Source organism: Rhinoderma darwinii, chromosome 5 (genome assembly GCF_050947455.1).
Source record: "Rhinoderma darwinii isolate aRhiDar2 chromosome 5, aRhiDar2.hap1, whole genome shotgun sequence".
NCBI lineage: Eukaryota > Metazoa > Chordata > Amphibia > Anura > Rhinodermatidae > Rhinoderma > Rhinoderma darwinii.
Genome location: NC_134691.1, coordinates 265,486,169 through 265,506,081, shown reverse-complemented (window position 1 = coordinate 265,506,081; position 19,913 = coordinate 265,486,169). Strand labels below are relative to the sequence as shown.

The 19,913-nt window shown below is 40.9% G+C and overlaps 1 protein-coding gene across 1 annotated transcript in view; it reads right to left on the bottom strand.

Moving 5' to 3' along the window:
• TMC2 (transmembrane channel like 2) overlaps nt 1–19,913 on the bottom strand; it is a 189,441-nt gene that overhangs the window by 99,498 nt on the left and 70,030 nt on the right. Inside the window, exon 10 of the mRNA XM_075828240.1 lies at nt 1,450–1,597. Within this exon, the coding sequence (XP_075684355.1) occupies nt 1,450–1,597 (148 nt within the window). The remainder of the gene's footprint in view (nt 1–1,449; nt 1,598–19,913) is intronic.

Genomic DNA, 19,913 nt, shown 5'->3' with positions numbered 1-19,913 from the left:
CTCTGCTAAGGGCACAGGACTACTTCACCGCATCAAAGGGAGAATGGATGGAGCCATGTACCGTCAAATCCTGAGTGACAACCTCCTTCCCTCCACCAGGACATTAAAAATGGCTCGTGGCTGGGTCTTCCAGCACGACAATGACCCGAAACATACAGCCAAGGCAACAAAGGAGTGGCTCAAAAAGAAGCACATTAAGGTCATGGAGTGGCCTAGCCAGTCTCCAGACCTTAATCCCATCGAAAACTTATGGAGGGAGCTGAAGATCCGAGTTGCCAAGCGACAGCCTCGAAATCTTAATGATTTACAGATGATCTGCAAAGAGGAGTGGGCCAAAATTCCATCTAACATGTGTGCAAACCTCATCATCAACTACAAAAAACGTCTGACTGCTGTGCTTGCCAACAAGGGTTTTGCCACCAAGTATTAAGTCTTGTTTGCCAAAGGGATCAAATACTTATTTCTCTGTGCACAATGCAAATAAATATATATAATTTTGACAATGTGATTTTCTGTTTTTTTTTTTTTAAATCTAATCTATCTCTCACTGGTAAAATTAACCTAGCCTAAAAATTCTAGACTGCTCATGTCTTTGACAGTGGGCAAACTTACAAAATCAGCAAGGGATCAAATACTTATTTCCTTCACTGTATATTAATAGTCTTAAAATGAACTGTGGCACTTCATAGAACTATAAGGTCTATGAGGTGCAAATCTTTCCATTACACATTTTCTCTGTGTAGGCTCCACTCCTGATTTTGGCTTCCCATTACTGATGCAAAATACTGACCAAAATACTGTCGTGTCAAAGTGGTCTAAGATACAGCATCGGCGATAATGACATGGTTTTTTATTGATTCATTGTTCTAGTTTTGACACAGCTAAATGTCTGATACCACTACTCTAGACCATTTCCAGATGTTTCAATAGATCATCTACAGATAATAAATTGATCTCTAATGTGGAGGCTTTTAATATTCTATGCACTTGTTTTTGAGTGGTCTTGGTATCTTGCCCCCACCTTTCCTGAGATTGGTGGGGTCTCCTTCTGGCAGCCCCATATACTTATTAGTCTAGCAGTACCACGTGGTGCTAATTGAAATCAATCAGTTTCCATTGAATTCAGTAAATACCTGCTGTGCCCCCAAGGGCATATTACAATGGGTTGTCTAAAGAAGGTAACCAATTTAGTAACATATTTTTGCTATTTTAACTTTCAAAGCCGTTCATGAACCAAATACTTGTTCTGTTCAAGATGTTCCAAAATATACATTTATCCCTGATTACTTTCCTATTCACATAAACATTTTAACTGAAAAATAGAGAAACTGGCAATAAAAATGGATTAAAACAGTGAATTGGCTTCATTTACATTAATGAAGTAAAGTGAATTATGTTCTGTATTGATGTCAAGTAATCAAGATTAATTAATTAGACTTTTGTTTTTACCTTAAAACTGGTAGTTATGGATGCAAATTTGTTATCTGCTGTCTCTGGATTTCCTATTAAGTAATCCCAGCTAGTAAACATTTTAAAGCTGAAATTATAATCCCCATCATCTCCATCACCCGTGCTTTCATTGGCATTACTCGCCATCCTAGAAGACAAAACATCAAAGCATTTATTTAAAAAAAAAAAAGAGATTTCTAATTAAGAATCATAAACCTATTATGTGATTGTGTTTTTAGGAAATCAAAGATCTGATTTTTTAAATGGTTAATCTACCCCACTCAAATCAGTGTACCATGAAGCTTTCAATGGCAATACGCAATGATCCAATTATGAATGTTATTAGGGGAATAGTTAATCACAAAAACAAATAAATAATGAAAACAGATGACAGATGTTATGATGTAGAGTGGGGAAAATGATGTGTCCCATATAGAAACCAGGACTACAGAAACGTCTAAAGAAAAAAAATGCGAGAACTAAGTGAACTACAAAACTCTGCAAAAATATATATATATTTTACTTACCCAGGAGTCTGTGTTTCTTCCTTCAGGCCAGCCTCCTGGGATGACGTTTCATCCCATGTGACTGCTGCAGCCAATCAAAGTCTGTAGCGGCAGTCACATGGGATGAAACATCATCCCAGGAGGCCGGCCTGTATGACGTCAGAGGGCCGGACTCCTGTGATGACGCTTCATCCCACGTGACCGCTGCTGCAGCCAATCGCAGCGTTCTGCGGTGATGAAACGTCATCCCAGGAGGCCGACCTGCTAGTAGGCAGGCTAAGTGCTGCAGTTTTTTACAGCGGACATTCCAGTCGAAAAACTGCACCACAGTTTGGCACGGTTTTTTGGCTCCAAATGCATGGAGCCAACAAGGAGTTCAAAAACAGGGGTATGCTGTGTAAAATAACCATTAGCAAGAGGAGTGGAGTCGATACCCACTACCGGGACAGGTTTAGGCAAATCAATCAATGGCATAGCTAGAGACATAGCAAATTCCACAGACATAATATTAGCAGAAGACCCTGAATCCACGAAGGCATTGCCGGTAGCAGACCTACCACCAAAAGAGACCTGAAAGGGAAGCAAGATCTTATTAGGTTTCATGTATACGGGAAATACCTGTGCGCCCAAGTGACCTCCCCGATGATCACTTAAGCGCGGAAGTTCTTCCGTCTGCTTATTCTTACGTCTAGGACAGTTGTTCACTTGATGCTTGTCATCCCCACAGTAGAAGCCGAGACCATTCTTCCTGCGGAACTCTCTACGTTGTTGGGTGGACACGGAGGCCCCGAGTTGCATATGTACATCCGAGTCTTCCGTGGAAGAACGAAGCAACGGAACCTCGGGAGGCATCATGGGGGAGTCAGAGGAGAAGGCACAAAAACTTTCAAGTCGTCGTTCCCTGAGACGTCAGTCAAGTCGTACCGCTAAAGCCATGACCTGATCTAGGGAGTCAGAAGAGGGATAGCTAACTAGCAGGTCTTTCAGGGCGCTCGACAGACCCAATCTAAACTGGCACCTCAAGGCAGGGTCATTCCACCGAGAAGCTACACACCACTTCCTAAAGTCAGAACAATACTCCTCAACGGGTCTCTTGCCCTGATGTATGGTCACCAGCTGACTCTCGGCAAAGGCAGTCTTGTCAGTCTCGTCATAAATGAGCCCGAGAGCAGAAAAGAAAAGATCAACGGAGGAAAGTTCAGGGGCGTCAGGAGCCAAAGAGAAGGCCCATTCTTGGGGCTGGTCCTGGAGCCGGGACATAATTATACCCACCCGCTGGCTCTCAGATCCTGAGGAGTGGGGCTTTAAGCGAAAATAGAGCCTACAACTCTCCCGAAAGGAGAGAAAAGTCTTCCGGTCCCCTGAGAACCGGTCAGGCAACTTGAGGTGGGGTTCAAGAGGTGAGGTGGGGGGCTCTACCAGGGTAGCATCATGCTGGTTGTCCCTCTGAGCCAGGGCTTGGACCTGTAGGGAGAGGCCCTGCATTTGCTGAGCCAGGGTCTCAAGGGGGTCCATAGTTCTGTCAGGGATCAGGGTAGACTAGGTATATGGGCCTGTGATTATGTAATGATGGGGTAGGGAGACACACAGGTGAGCCCTAATCTACCCGCCACTCAGTCATTGCCTACTTGCAACAACCCGTCCTAGGCGACGGGGTACAACTGGGCGACGGTCCCTATGCTCAGTAAGTGCACGACATACAAACAGACAAGGGTACACAGAAGCTAGGGAAACGGGGCAGATGCCCACGGAGATACCGTGAGCAACGAGAGTAGTGAACGAGCCGAGTCAAGCCAGGAGTGCACGAGGTACAAAACGCTGAGCAGGAGAGTGGTCAGTAAGCCAAGGTCAATAACAAGAAGAGGATCATTAGTTCAAGCAGCAGCAGCAGCAGAGCCAAGAAACAAGCAGAGCAGAATCACAGGCAAAGGAGGAACAGGAAAGGCAGGTATAAATAGACAGTGGGCGGGAGCTAGCTCCGTCTGGCCAGGCTGTGATAGGCTCTCCCACTCCTAAGCCTGCCATCCTGAGTGGTGGAAGATGGAGTCAGTCTCACAGACATAGGAGCAGGTGCAGACTGATTACCCACGGGCGTCGACACAGAAGCTGTGTCTGGCAGATCCATTACAGCCTGTGCTTGAGTTACTAATCTCTGACTGTTATGCTATAGAAGCAAAATGTGACATGTAGTAGTAAGGCTTAGTACGATGATATTGCCTATTAAAGGTGTTCTGACAAGATCCATATTGTGTCCCTGTAGTTTGGGACTTCCGTAGATGAGAGTGAAATTTGGGGTTATGGTAAAACCCCACTGCAGGGGACACGGTGTGTGGCATATCCAGAAGGAAGCCGTATGATCATAATAATCTAGGCACATGATAAGAAAGTATACCAAATGTGGAATGGTTGGAGAACTGTGCTTCCAGCTCCACATTTTGGCATACTCTAGATATTAAAGTGCTGAAAACTATTAATCCATATTGTAAAAATTATGTAGAAAAAGAAAATGTATTATAAATGGTTGGATTTAGTTAACACAGATATTAGAGTGATGCTCTTACAGTAATTATAACCCTACATGTTTCACCATTGTATTGTATGTCACCTAACATGATGATGATGATGATGATGATGATGATGATCTACTAACCATCATAAGCAGAATACCAAAGCCTAGAACAGGGGAATATATCCAGTTAGTGAGTTACAGCAAGTAAAACAAGTTTTGATGACTGATGGTTACACTAATGTAGATATTTCCAATGTGATTAAATCTAGGTGATTAGAGAAAGCCTTAAACTTGTACTAAATTGTTGGAGTTGAAGAAACAAAGAGAAAGGTAGTAATAATAAAAAAAAATAATTAATTGCCATTATATTGATCCTGCAGGCAATCTACGTGTTAAATCTAGTCTAACAAAAATAGCTGAGATCAGAGAAAAGTAGCTACAAGAACAAGAGGATAAACAAAGACTCCTGGTGGGATAATACCTTTTCTTTCTTTCATAAATCCAGCCAATTGATTTAAGGGAACAGCCGGATGGCTGATGAGTATACTTCAAACTGTGTTCCAAATTATTTTGTATTGCATACTTGGCTATATTGGATTTCATTTGTTAATATGGCTAATGAACTGAAGTATAAGGTTGTGTAAAAATAATGTTTTGTTGTTGTTTTTATGTGCCTTATCTATAAGGTTTTAGAGTTATGAATATAGCAGAAATGTAGTTTCATTACATCATTTTTGGGCTCGCTGAAGCTTATAGAGCTAAAAGAAAAGGTGGAGGCTGAGGGCTGCAGCTGAATGCAGTGTATGAGCATGTTAGAAGTAATGTAGAGTGCTGCTGCACTCTCTCTGTTGAAATATTTAACAAGCATGGTCTGCATAAATGATAGATTGATAAGTTATCAGGTAATAAACTGATAACTCCCATTGTGTCTCCCTATAATATCCGTTTTTTTCTCTATCCTGTCTCCAGATTGTTACTAATATTTTGCCTTTACACACAGAGACTAATGGTATGTTTGGATGGTGCTTCCCCAGGGTGCAGCACATTCCCCTGATATTGTCATCTGTGAAAGAACTGTTGGATAAGTGGACCCCCAAACACTCCACCACTTGTCTATTGCAATATGTTGATAATTTGCTTTTATGATGCATCTCTGTTGACATATGTGCTCAGAAAACAGTCTCATTATTGTTGTAATTTTTCCAGGTTTACGGCTATCCAAGACCACCCAGTCCCACACAACCATCACTATGCCTATGGTTGTAGTGAAAGGAAGGGAAGGGGGGGATGCTAGACCCTTAACGTACGAACTTGCAAATGACAATGTCTTGTTTGGTATGGAACATGAGCTTGATTGTAACAGTTTAATGCAACTTGACGCCCAAGGGTTACCAGGTGTCACGGATGTACCTTTGACTAACTATGATGTTCAGTATTTTGTAGACGGATCCAGATACTGGAATAAGCAGACAGGACATTTCACCACCGGGTATGCAGTAGTCCAGGAAGGTAAGACAGTGCTGCAAAAGTCACTGCCCTCCAGCAGCTCTGCCCTTAGGCAGAACTCATGGCACTCACAGAAGCATGTAAGTTGGGCACAGATAAAAGGGTGATTGTCTATACAGACTCACTCAAGGTACACCTTTGGAGTCGCAAAAGATTATGACACAATATGGCGAGCAAGAGGCTTTCTGACTTCAGTAGGCAAACCAATACAACACTGGTTTTCCCCTGGTTTTCAGAACGCAGCTGCTCGCCATGTAGAGGGTTGCCTGACATGCGTCAGACACAACCCTGGTAAAATGACAAAACCACCCAGTAAGCATATGCCTCGCCCTAATTACCCCTTCCAACAACTGTAGGTGGACTACTTACAGCTACCCAAGGTAGGTGTATATGAATATGTCCTTGTATGTACTGACTTATTTTCAAACTGGCCTGAGGCATGGTCAGTAACCAAAAAATAGCTAAAAAGACTGCTAGAAAAATACTCTGTGAAGTAATATGCCGATATGGGGTCCCTGAAGTAATTGAGAGTAACAGAGGAACCCACTTCACAGGAGAAGTACTAGGGCATATACTTACTAGCCTTGGCATCACACAGGCATTCCATACACCATATTACCCAAGACGGTAAACACCTAGATGAAGGATGAGGGTCAGCAATACTCCAAGCACCGAAACCTCTGACAAAAAGACAAATGATGTCCTTCTTGGGTATGACCAACTTCTGCGGAAGTTGGATAGCCAATTATGCTGATATTACAGGACCATTGATGTGTTTGATTTATGAGGAACCCCTTGCAGCCCAGGATTCCATGGACTCCTGAAGCTGAGGAGACATTTTTTCAGATAAAACAGGTTCTTGTAGGATCTTCAGTGCTTGGACTACCTGATTATTCAAAAACCCTTTATTCAACCTGTAAGATTGTAAAAATGGATACATTACTTCAGCGCTAACACAGGAGTATTGGGAAAAGGATAGACCTCTAACTTACTACTCATCAAAACTTGACCCAGTAGCTAGAGCCTTACCTCCCTATGTTCAATCAGTTTAGCCACCGCAGAAGCTATAAGAGCTTCCGCCACATTAGTGTTATTTATGATAGAAAGATGTACCACTTTAAATTCTTCATGCCTACTGCTGAGGATTGTGCATCACATGATTGCCTATCCTCCATAGCAGAAAGAGTGTTACCAAGATCAGATCTTAAATATACTCCACTACCAAATAGTGATCTTATACTGTTTGTAGATGTATCGTGTAAGAACAAATACATCCTACCCAGCAACTTATTCAGATATGAAGCTATATTGAGCCATGGGACAAGCCATGTCTCAACAGGGGGGATGGCAGAAATCATATCTAAAGTGTTCATGGCATATGGCTTTATTAACTACTGTACAAATTTTGTTTAACCTGTTTAACATGCGCCAAATATAATCCACAGGGGAATGTAAGACCAAAAAGAATCCACAATATCCATTCTAACATATTTTGTATGGATTTAATTGAATTTTAGTTTCCTGTGTGTATAGGGGTGTTAATTTGGATCTCAGAATAGGTAAGAAAAAATTTGGTTTGAGACACTTGTCAGATAAAATATATGATATTTGTGAATATTTCTGTGAGTAGAAGATGTTACAGGTAATCAGCTCAGATCAAGGTACAAATCCTGCTGAAAAGAGTAACAACAAGTGTGACATAAAATGTACCCAGTAACTACATATTATCTATGTGCCCTGTCCAGACGGACAGAGAAGTTTTTCCTATATAAAGGTGTTTGTTTGATGTACAGGACTTGTCAATGAACTGATGGGACCCAAACATGAGGAGTGATAGCATGAGATTGGTGATAGTATAATTTTATTAGTTGAGACCCTATTGTCTGAGGTTTATAATTATAATGTATGTAATATGCCACAGTATTGTGAATAACAACTTGTGGTGTTTTATGTGGAGTTATGAGGTGAAGGTCATTGGTTGTTGTCACTCATAAATAAGAAGCACATGGCAGCAATGAGAGCCCGGAGGTTATTTGACCTGGGTGTCTTTAGGTTTGAGAAAGATGCTTCCCACGACCTGTTATATCTGCAGGGGTAAAAGTCCCATTAGGACAGTAAGTGACAGTGCAACACAATTATGACCAATCTGTACCATGGCAGGACAAGTTTGGATTGTTGCCAATATTAGTAGGTTTAGCAGTAAAGAATGCTCATAATATAGAGAAAGTGGCCGACAGATTATGTGTTTGATGTTTTGAATGCTGCCGAAGGGGGCATTTGTCAAGTAGTTGGCCCAGCCTGTTGCCACTGTATAGACCTTTCTGCCATTATGCAGGACAAGTATGACCGTAGAGCAAGCTAAGAAAATAAAGTCCGTAAGGGGATAAGGCCTCTTTTAAGTACTTGGCTTGGGTAAATGTGAAAGTGATTAAAATGATGTTTCATTTTGTGCAGCAGCCATCTTGTCTGGAGACCCCATCTTGTTTTTATGTAGTGAATAAGAAAGACATTGTTCCTTTAAGAAAATAATATTAATGCTGATTTTGTACGTTATTAAAGTTAGTTATCTTTGACTTTGGTTCTCATACGAAACTCAAGGGGAAGAAATATTGTTTAGTGATTATTGATGCATTTACCAAATGGGTAGAAGTAATCCCCACAGCAGGCCAAGATGCTATCACAGTCGCTAAAGCATTGGTAAAGGAGATAATACCTAGGTTTGGGATACATGAGAAAATTAACAGCGACAATGGGATACTAAAAAACAAACTCAAGAAAACAATGGAAGAGACTCGGAAGAATTGGGTATATTGTTTACCATTAGTAGCCCTAAATATGCATGTGACTCCTACAGCATCAGGGTTGACACCCTTTGAAATGATGTATAGTAGACCATTTGTAATACCACATTTAAATCCATTCCCTAGGATGGACGAGGAGTCTGATTTCACACTTGCTGAATAGATGGCAAAAATGTTAACCAACAGGGAAGTTTCTATCTCTAATTGTATTCCAGGTGAATCTGTACCTGAACCTGTAAAGCCAGGAAATTGGATCCTGATCAAAGTTATAAAAATATAACACTGGTATCATCCTCGTTGGGAAGGACCATATCAGGTTCTGCTTACCACACCTACGGCCGTAAAGATAGCCGAACGTACCTCTTGGTTACACTTATCACACTGTAAAGTAGTTAGGGAATTGCCATTATCCTCCTAGGCTATAAAAGACTGATTACAAAGGGTGGTCATTTGTTAGAAGTGACTGGTCTCAAACTTCAGCTTAGAAAACATCCAGAGCCTGGGGGGAGACATTGCAAAATTTTATAAGTTATTCTAGGTATCCTATGGTGGTCCAAGGTGTGTCAACCTAATATATGGGATCATTGGAAAACAGGGTCAGGGGAAGGATTCCCTAAGGACTTAGCTTGGAGGGGTTAAATATTTTAATTTCACTGAAGGTGAGATGGCAATATAATGAAAACAAGAGATTGGATACCGCAGATAACATTAATTCAGTAACTCCAGGTCAATGGAAATAGAATGTAGTTAGGGACAGACAGCCACATTGCAGGTATACTTTTGTGACCTGCTCAGAACTGGAAACAATGGATGGTTAAAATGTAGTCTAAATAGAGGAGAATCAGCCAAGTAAACAAGGTCACGCAAATACATCTATGCTATACCAACACATATAAAGCTGGGATGTGTAGTCATGGACTTTGGCTGTATGGATTACAGCTAGGCCTGACTATGGATATTATGCCAGTAATCCCTCTTTAAAAGAAAGGTTAATTATTATTAAGAAACCTACCCCTCCCTGTACAAATTCCACCAAATGTAACTAGTTATTTTTGATACGAGCTGATATTTCAGGTATGGACCCTATAGGGCATTTTATTGATGTTAAGGAAAAGGACGCAATTGAAAGTCCTTTAGCCCCGAAGATAGTCTATCTAGCCAACTTCACTTATGAAGATAAATTGGCATTAGAAACAAGTTACAGTGATAAAAATGAATGGTTAGCCTGGATGAGATACACTGCAATCTAAAATAAAATAACTAACTGTATCGCTTGCGCAAAAGCTAGGCCACATCTGGCTACTATACCTTTCAGGCTATCAGATAAGGAGAACCCACAAGGTCTGCAATGCATGTTATCTTTATATAATGCATCATATAATCCAGGTGATAAATTATGTAAAACATTCTCTTTATTGTACCCACCTGTGGGGAGAGATGAAATCCCTCCCTTAGCAGTTGCTTACCCAGGCAGAAAGTAGGGAACCTCAATGAAGAGTTTTGTGAAACCACCATAGATATTGGTACTGATAATGGTAATTACTCCTCTAAATGATTTACCAACCAGACAAAGGCAAGGACTGATCTCTGATGGCTATGTGGAGACAGGAAGCTGAGACCTAGGCTACTGGCCAAGTGGCAGGGAAGCTGTAATCTGGTTCAGCTTCTGATGACATCCACTTGTTTTTAGCCCCTGAGTTTCAGAGAATGAGAAAATAGACCTGGAGACTATCTGAATCGCTATAAGCGATCTATCCCTGGAGGTTCCTTGGACCATAGAATATACATAAATGAAGTAGGAGTACCCTGAGGGGGGCCAAATGAGTTTAAGGCCCGAAATCAGATTGCATCAGACTTTGAGTCTGTATTTTCCTGGTGGTCTACGATAAATAAGAATGTCGACTAGATTAATTATATTTATTACAATCAATAGAGAGTTGTTAATTATACCAGAGATGCAATAAAGGGCATTGCAGATCAGTTGGGACATATATCTTTAAGGACATGGAAAAATAGAATGGCCCTGGATATGTTACTAACAGAAAAAGGGGGTGTTTGCAAAATGTTTGTATCTTCTGTTGTACTTTTATTTCCAATAATACAGCTCCTGATGGTAGCATTACCAAGGCATTGGAAGGACTCAATTCCCTGTCCAAGAGCTTGCGGAAAACTCTGGGATAAATGACATCTTCACTAATTGACTTGAAGGATGGTTTGGAAAATGGAGTAACCACATATCCAGTCTATTGATTTCCTTAGCAACAGTGGCAGCCATACTTGTGACTCGTGGATGTTGTTGTATTTCTTGCATAAGAAGACTAATTCAGAGACTCATTGACACTTTAATTACTAACACAATGTACCAAGAGATTCAAAATGAGGACTTATATGGTGGCTTGGAAACACCCCATGATGACGGTCAAGTTTCAGAAGGACTGGTGAAAACTTAAAGGGAAGGAGTCATGAATTATTTTATTTTTTATCATATTGCTTTTATTATGATATTAACATAAATTTTATTTATTTGTGTTCTCATGTTCTACTTTTTACTTTGTTCTTACTTTTACTTCTCCATGCCATTTTTTTTCAACTCTGTATGTGTCGATTAACGACACATACAGAGATGGAATAAGGCACATACAACCCCATAGAGAATGCGAACGGGAGCCGTTCCATTCTCTGAAGCGTACGCCGTCTGTGTGGGAAAGGAGCATGCGCCGCTCCCACACAGACCAAAACGAAGCTCGTTCACAGAGCGAAATCCGGCGCCGTTTTCATGTGGACCGGAAGCCGCTGCCGGACAGTAAGATGACGACTTCCGTCCTCGGCTTCCGGCCATATGTTCAAGAATGCGAAGGCTCAAGGAATTGGAGCGGAGGCGGCGGTACAGGAGAAGGTAATTTATGTTTGTGTATGTGATGTGTGTATTATGTTCGTGTATGTTCGTGTTATACTGTCTGCTGAGCATTGTATCTAATCCTCCTACAACGTGCAGTCGCTCAGAAAATGGCGGCACACAGTGTAGGAGGTTTGAAGATTCAAACCCCTCCTTCTCCTGGCACTAGCCAGAAGAAGGGAGGGGGGATTGTCTGAGGACACTAGAGAGTGTGTGTCCACCCCAAATTTGCAACATAAATAAATGAGGTTGCTTTACCACATTGACCATGCTGCAATTTTGGGAACTGCTCACTCTAGTGCTCAGCACATGGAAATTTTATAAATTAGAATCTAATTTATAATATTTCCTGACTTGTGAAAAAATAAAAAAAATTAAAACGTGTAATCACTTAAATAATAATTGTTTAACTAAAAAAAATAAAAATAAAAATTTCTAGCGACACATTACCTTTAACAGGTTCCAGACCACTGGCCGTATTTATACGGCCAGCGGTCAGGGTCTCTGAAGTCCGCCGTATAGACTATTTACGGCGGCACTTCAGAGACTGTGCACGCGCGATCGCGTGCACACAGCTCTATGCCCTGGCTGTTGCTAACAGCCATGGGCACTGGGCAGAATGTCAGGGGCCAATCTTTTGGCCCCTGAACATGTGATCGCTGTGACAACCAATCACAGCGATCACATGCATTTCTGCATATAAAACAGTGTGCACGCGATCGCGTGCACACAGCCCTGTGCCCACGCTGTTACCAACAGCTCTGGGCACTGGGCAGAGTATCAGGGACCAATCTGATTGTCCCTGAACATGTGGTCGCTGTGAAAACCTATCACAGCGAACACATTTGTTTTATTTTGACTTTTCTGGCAGTAAATCTCCTGCCTCTTTTCTTCTCTTCAAACATTGTTTCAGTTTGAGGAGAAGAAGAGACTCGAGAGAATTGCTGCCAGAAGATTACAGTGAAAAAAAATACAGTTACACTATAAAACATTCTCTGTATAGATAGATTTCTATCTATCTATACAATCTATCTATCCATCTATCTTTTTTTCTATCTATCTACCTTTCTTTCTTAAATTCTATTAGAATAGGCAGATAGGGAGTATATAATTATATATATATATCCACATATATATAATATATATATAACGGACGACATCCTAAATCAGATTGTCCACGAAACAAATTTATATGCCACGCAATATATAAGGCAGAAACCTTCATCCACCCATGCCAGAGATTGGACGCCCACCAATTTGCAGGAATTAAAAATTTTTTGGGGCTCACCCTAAATATGGGTATTGTCAAAAAGCCCTCCATTAGGTCTTACTGGTCAACAAGACCCGCACAAGCCACCCCAGTATATTCTGCAGTAATGCCCAGGTCTCGTTATGAGACAATAATGAGGTTCCTCCACTTCAACGACAACGCACAGGCCCCCCCAAGTACCGATGCAAACTGGGATCGGTTGTTCAAAATTAGACCGCTAATAAATTCCCTGAATAATTTATTTCTGCAACTCTACACCCCTTAGCAGAATGTAAGCGTGGACGAATCCCTCCTCAACTTTCATGGCAGACTTAGCTTTCGCCAATATCTACCTTCCAAAAGGGCAAGATATGGCGTTAAGCTCTACAAATTGTGTGAAAGCGGGTCAGGATATACCACCGCCTTCAGGATTTATGAAGGGCGGGACCGCACAATAAATGTTCCTGGATGCCCCCCTGATCTTTCCACCAGCAGTAAGATCGTGTGGGAGATAATGCAGCCTCTGCTTCACAAGGGGTACCACCTGTACTGCGACAATTTTTATTCCAGTGTGCCCCTGTTTAGGCATTTGCATGCTGCAAGAACTGGGGCACGTGGTACCATGCGCAAAAACCGAATTGGTTTTCCACAGCAATTAGTGGGGAAGCGCATGGTAAAGGGGGACTCCTGTGCTTATGCATCTGAGGAATTGCAGGCGGTCAAGTTCAGGGATCGCAAAGATGTGTATGTGCTAAGCATGATTCATACCGCAGGAACAGTGGCAGTGAGGGAAAGAGGGGCAACATCGGACAAGCACAAACCAGTGAGCGTGTCCGAATATAACAAGTACATGGGGCGGGGTGGATTTAAGCGACCAGGTTTTACAGCCCTATTTAGTAAAACGCAAAACTAAAACCTGGTACAAAAAAGTGGCCATTTATTTGTTACAGGTGGCCATCCACAACTCATTTGTGCTCTACAAAAAAAACAGAGGCAGGGACACATACCTGGATTTCCAGGAAAAAATTATTGAAGGCCTAATTTTTGATGTTCAGGACACCCGAGAATGCCCCCAGTCTGAGGATGTCACGCGACTGACTGAAAGACACTTCATCAGTCGGATTCCCCCAACACCAACCAGAAGCAACCCCCAGAAAAAGTGCCGCGTCTGCAGAAAAGACGGGCACCGCAAAGATTCCCGATATTTCTGTCCCTCATGTCCCTCGCAACCAGGCCTGTGCATTGAGCCATGTTTTAAAAAATACCACACTGTTCTGCATTATTAGATTTTAGTTAATTCGTTGAAAATATATTTGCCCTACATTACTTTTTTATTTTTCCCCTGATTTTACAAGGGTGAGGGAGGGAATGGGTGGGGGGTGGATGTCATGTTTGATGTTTTCCAAAGTTCATCTGCTGGATAGCTCCATTTGCATAAACCTGCAATTTCTTATTTTAGAAAACCCCAAAAAATAAATTCCCATTATACCCCTAGGTGAATATTTTGGGATTTCTGCTTCAAGAGCAGATATTTTGGACGTGTTATAGAAACTCTGTTGAGTTTTGTAAAACCAGCTTTGAAAAAAAGCGATTTGTGAAATAAGCTTCTTCTATCGTCCGCCCTCCTACATCTCTATGTGATAATAAGGCCCACATATTTGGTATCCCCATGCACAGGAGAAGTGGCAGATTGTGAAAGGAGATGAATTTTGTCCGTGGTCTATACTGTGTGTGAAAAATGCTGGTATAAACGGACGCATTTGCTAAAAAATTGCTCATTTTATTTTGATCCATCTTATTCAAGAAACTTTCAGAAGAAAACTGGACTGTCTAAAAATATGATAAACCCCTTGAAGACAACCTTGTGGGGTCTACTTGCGTGAATGAAGTAATATATGGGGTGATTCTAATCTTTCAGCAGCATTAGGCCCCCCAGAAAACAGTATGCGGCTATAAAGTCAAGTGCAGAGTTCCTGGACCGAAAAGGCCAAAAAGCCTCCTTTTATGCCAAGCCCTGGCACATGCCCGTGAATAAAGCACACATATTTGGTATCCCCATGCACGGGAGAAGTGGAAGAATTTGAAATGCGATGAATTTTGTCCGTGGTCCATTTTGTGTGTGAAAAAGCTATCATAAACTGACGCATTTGTTTAAAAAAAAGCTAATTTTATTTTGTTCCATCTTATTCAAGAAACTTTCAGAAGAAAACTGGACTGTCTAAAAATATGATAAACCCCTTGAAGGAAACCTTGTGGGGTCTACTTGTGTGAATGAAGTCATTTATGGGGTGTTTCCAATGTTTCAGCAGCATTACGCCCCCAAGAAAACAGTATGCGGCTATAAAATCAAATGCAAAATTCCTGGACCGAAAAGGCCAAAAAGCCTCCTTTTATGCCAAGCCCTGGCAAATGCCCGTGAATAAAGCACACATATTTGGTATCCCCATGCACGGGAGAAGTGGAAGAATGTGAAATGCGATGAATTTTGTCCGTGGTCCATTTTTTGTGTGAAAAATACTAGCCTAAACTGACGCATTTGCTATAAAAGCGCTGATTTTATTTTGTTCCATCTTATTCAAGAAACTTTCAGAAGAAAACTGGACTTGCTAAAAATATGATAAACCCCTTGAAGGAAACCTTGTGGGGTCTACTTGTGTGAATGAAGTCATTTATGGGGTGTTTCTAATGTTTCAGCAGCATTAGGCCCCCCAGAAAACAGTATGCGGCTATAAAATCAAATGCAAAATTCCTGGTCCAAAAAGGTCAAAAAGCCTCCTTTTATGCCAAGCCCTGGCACATGCCCACACAGTGAATAAGGCACACATATTTGGCATCCCCATGCACGGGAGAAGTGGAAGAATGTGAAAGGAGATGAATTTTGTCCGTGGTCTATACCGTGTGTGAAAAATACTAGCCTAAACTGACGCATTTGCTAAAAAAGCGCTGATTTTATTTTGTTCCATCTTATTCAAGAAACTTTCAGAAGAAAACTGGACTTGCTAAAAATATGATAAACCCCTTGAAGGAAACCTTGTGGGGTCTACTTGTGTGAATGAAGTCATTTATGGGGTGTTTCTAATGTTTCAGCAGCATTACGCCCCACAGAAAACAGTATGCTGCTAAAAAATCAAATGCAAAATTCCTGGACCGAAAAGGCCGAAAAGCCTCCTTTTATGCCAAGCCCTGGCACATGCCCGCACAGTGAATAAGGCACACATATTTGGTATCCCCATGCACGGGAGAAGTGGAAGAATGTGAAAGGAGATGAATTTTGTCCGTGGTCTATACCGTGTGTGAAAAATACTAGCCTAAACTGACGCATTTGCTAAAAAAGCGCTGATTTTATTTTGTTCCATCTTATTCAAGAAACTTTCAGAAGAAAACTGGACTGTCTAAAAATATGATAAACCCCTTGAAGGAAACCTTGTGGGGTCTACTTGTGTGAATGAAGTCATTTATGGGGTGTTTCCAATGTTTCAGCAGCATTACGCCCCCAAGAAAACAGTATGCTGCTGTAAAATCAAATGCAGAATTCCTGGACCGAAAAGGCCAAAAAGCCTCCTTTTATGCCAAGCCCTGGCACATGCCCGCACAGTGAATAAGGCACACATATTTGGTATCCCCATGCACGGGAGAAGTGGAAGAATGTGAAAGGAGATTAATTTTGTCCGTGGTCCATACCGTGTGTGAAAAATGCTGGCATAAACTGACGCAATTGCTAAATTCTTGCATTTTTTTCCAATTTTGCCCACTTTAGAGAAAAAAATAAAAATCATATATACTGACAAATGCCACTAAAACAAAGCCCTATCTGTCCTTTAAAAAGAGTGTAAAATTCAAAGATGAACTTTATTCACCTGCAGAGTTATAGTCATCTAAAGAAGCGCATAGCAAAATTGTGAAATTTGCTCTGGTCATTTAGCTGTAACACAGCCTAGTCCTTAACCGGTTAAGGAGAAAATCTGTTTTGGCTGTCACAGAACACTTCTTAATAAATTTACAACAGGGGGGAATGTTAGGGAAGTTTTATTTTTAATTTATGTATTGGAAACTAAAATGTGTATTGAGCTATACAAGTTTCTCTGCAAAGGTTTTTCTGCTGCAAAGTGTTTAATATGTTATCAAGTAGAGGGGGTGGGCAGCTGAATTCCTTTAGAGAGAGAAGTGAAGTATTTACATAAGTGTCGAGGTCGAATAAAGAGATAACAAAGCTGTCTAAGGACTGGTTTGAACTGGGTTTATCCCATGTATAAAAGCTATGATGCTGCAGGTAGCAGCAGACATTTGCTGATGGATTTTTGATCTACCTGTGATAATGTCTCCTTATCGATAAGAATAAAGACGCGCCATTTTTATTCAGATGACTCCTCAAATCTATTTGATAAGAATCTAAATTCTTCTAACACTCAGCCTGGCCTCCTAGGATGACTTTTCATCCGATGTGACCAATCAAAGGCTGCAACAGTCACATGGACTACAGCATCATCCCAGGAGGGCGGGCAACATTCAGAAGAGAAGGACGCGTCACCATGACTATGGCTGGGTAAGTATAAACTTTTATTCCTGCAGGATTTCTGCAGTAGACATGTCGCCCTGAAAAACTTCATCACAATTTTTCGGCCGGAATTCCCTGCAGCTTCCAGGATGGATAAGTTGTGTAGTTTTAGCATCTCAGCCTAGTGTGTTCCTACCCACAGGTCGCATATGCTGCGTAAAACTATGCAGCATATATGACCTGGAACCCACAGCACATTCCGTCCGAAAAACGCACCACATTATTGTGCCGTTTTTCTGGTGGAATTTCCACTGTGGAAAAAAAATCAAAAAACTTTCATACTTACCCCGGCTGTTGTCTTGATAACACGCTCCTCCTTTGCCGTACAGTCCGGCCTCTCTAGATGACGCTACAGCGCATGTGACTGCTGCAGTCTGTGATTGGCTGGAGCGGTCACATAGGATGAAACGTTATCCCAGAAGGCCAGACTGAAAAAAGAAGCAGGGAGCAAGTACAAAAAAAAATCTGAGTTGCGATTTTTGCGGCGGTATCAATTCCGCCGCAAAAATCAGAACACTTCACTATTTGTTGCTGGTTTTGCATCCCCATTGCATTCAGTGGTGAAATTGACATGCTGGAGATTTAAATTCTGCACCGCAGGTCAATTTATTAACACTTTTGCTGCATTTTTTTTTCCACAGCATGGGCATGAGATTTTCAAAATCTCATCCACTTTTGCTGCTACTGTAAATGCTGTGGAATTTCCGCACAGAATTCCATTGTGGAAGTTACCCAGCGTTTATGCTACGTGCTAACCTGGCATTTGGGTGCAGTTACATGTGGCAGATTTTGTTGCAGAAATTTCTGCAACTAAAAATCAGTTCCATTTATCTGAATGGCTATTGCAGAAATCCATGCACCTGCTGCAAAAACAAACCCATTGAGATTAATGCAACCAATTTTCAGTCACCAAAATATCTGCAAAAAAACTGCCACGTGTGAATATACCTTATATGTAGCCGTTTCAAGTGCCAAGTCAGGAATGTGGGGTGATTCTAGTGACATTTTATTTATTGGTCTTAACGCCCAGCCCTTTGTCTTGGTATGTTTTATAGTTAATGTATGAAGAAAGAAGTTATTGAGATTATATTCGAAAATCGTCCACAATGTATAAAACAAAAATCGAGATTTTGTTTTTTTTGCAAAATTACTGGAGTCTTATATATTATACTCCCATTTCTGCCTGCATTTTGATATCTACAATTGCTACAATTAGATCGACAGTGATAAGATTCACCACATCTATCTACACTTTTACTTGTAAACAAATAGATTACATCCTGCAGCAGACACTCTACACTCCATCTCTATTAAAATATTCATAGACAAACTAAACAATTGGAGAATATTACAGATAAAATATATTTGGAACATTTACAGACGTTGTGGTTTAAGTTTTATTTCTGTTCTTCCTAGGAATGAGAAAACCAGTTAATGAACGCGGAAGGAAAATACAACCTGTGCTATAATAAATCAATAAGCAGCACATTAATGAGAACTCCAATACAAAACAGAGTCTTTAGCTAAATGAACTGTAGCTATACGACTTCAATAACCTATATCCCTGTGCTTTCATGGATTTCCTGTCTTGTTTCCACCCACACTCCAAAAAATATTTGGATGGTTTATTGGAGTACAGTGTGAGTGTCTGTGGAGCCATTTCGATTATGAGCCTGGTTTTTGCAGAATATGGATACAGCATAAAAATATTTTAACAAAAATCATCATCATTCTGAACCTTCCTAGAGTAGTTTATGCTGCTGCAGGCATCTACCTTTTGCTGATGGTCTCACACCACAGAAGTTATGCTAGGTAGTGGGTTACCATTATACACCTGGTTGTAGGAGATATAGTAGAGGTCACTATAAAGTCATTGTCACTATTAACATAACAGTTAAAAAAGGATTGGGAGAGGAAGAGAGCTGCTGCAGTGGGGAGACAACATAGGTAAGGAAATAATCAGAAACAAACTCATATTATGCTCTTTTTCGCACTGCATTTAATGATCTCTGTTTGACGTATAAGCTGGGAAAAATTCCCAACGTATACCTTTAACTGGAGGCTGTTAGACGTTCAAAAGGCATCCATTTAATGGATACGTCAAAAACCATATTGAAAAGTCCATGACGTATGCGTTAAATAAATGCCTGGGATGAATGTCACACAGTGGCATACGTTACCTATAGGCTACTATGTTAAAAAAAATAACATACAGTACGTTTAACATATCATTTTTTTTTTACTGGATACTTTTGGATAGAATATAGTAGTCTACTACAGTATTCCATCTAGCAAAAATAACTGAAAATCTGAAACTTTAACTTGACCTTTGCAATGGTTTTTGTTGTGTTATATCACAATACAGCTAGTTACTCAAATTAAAATATGCTACATATGTATATCGCGTGACGAAGGCCTAAAGAACAGTCTTTTGATTTTCTT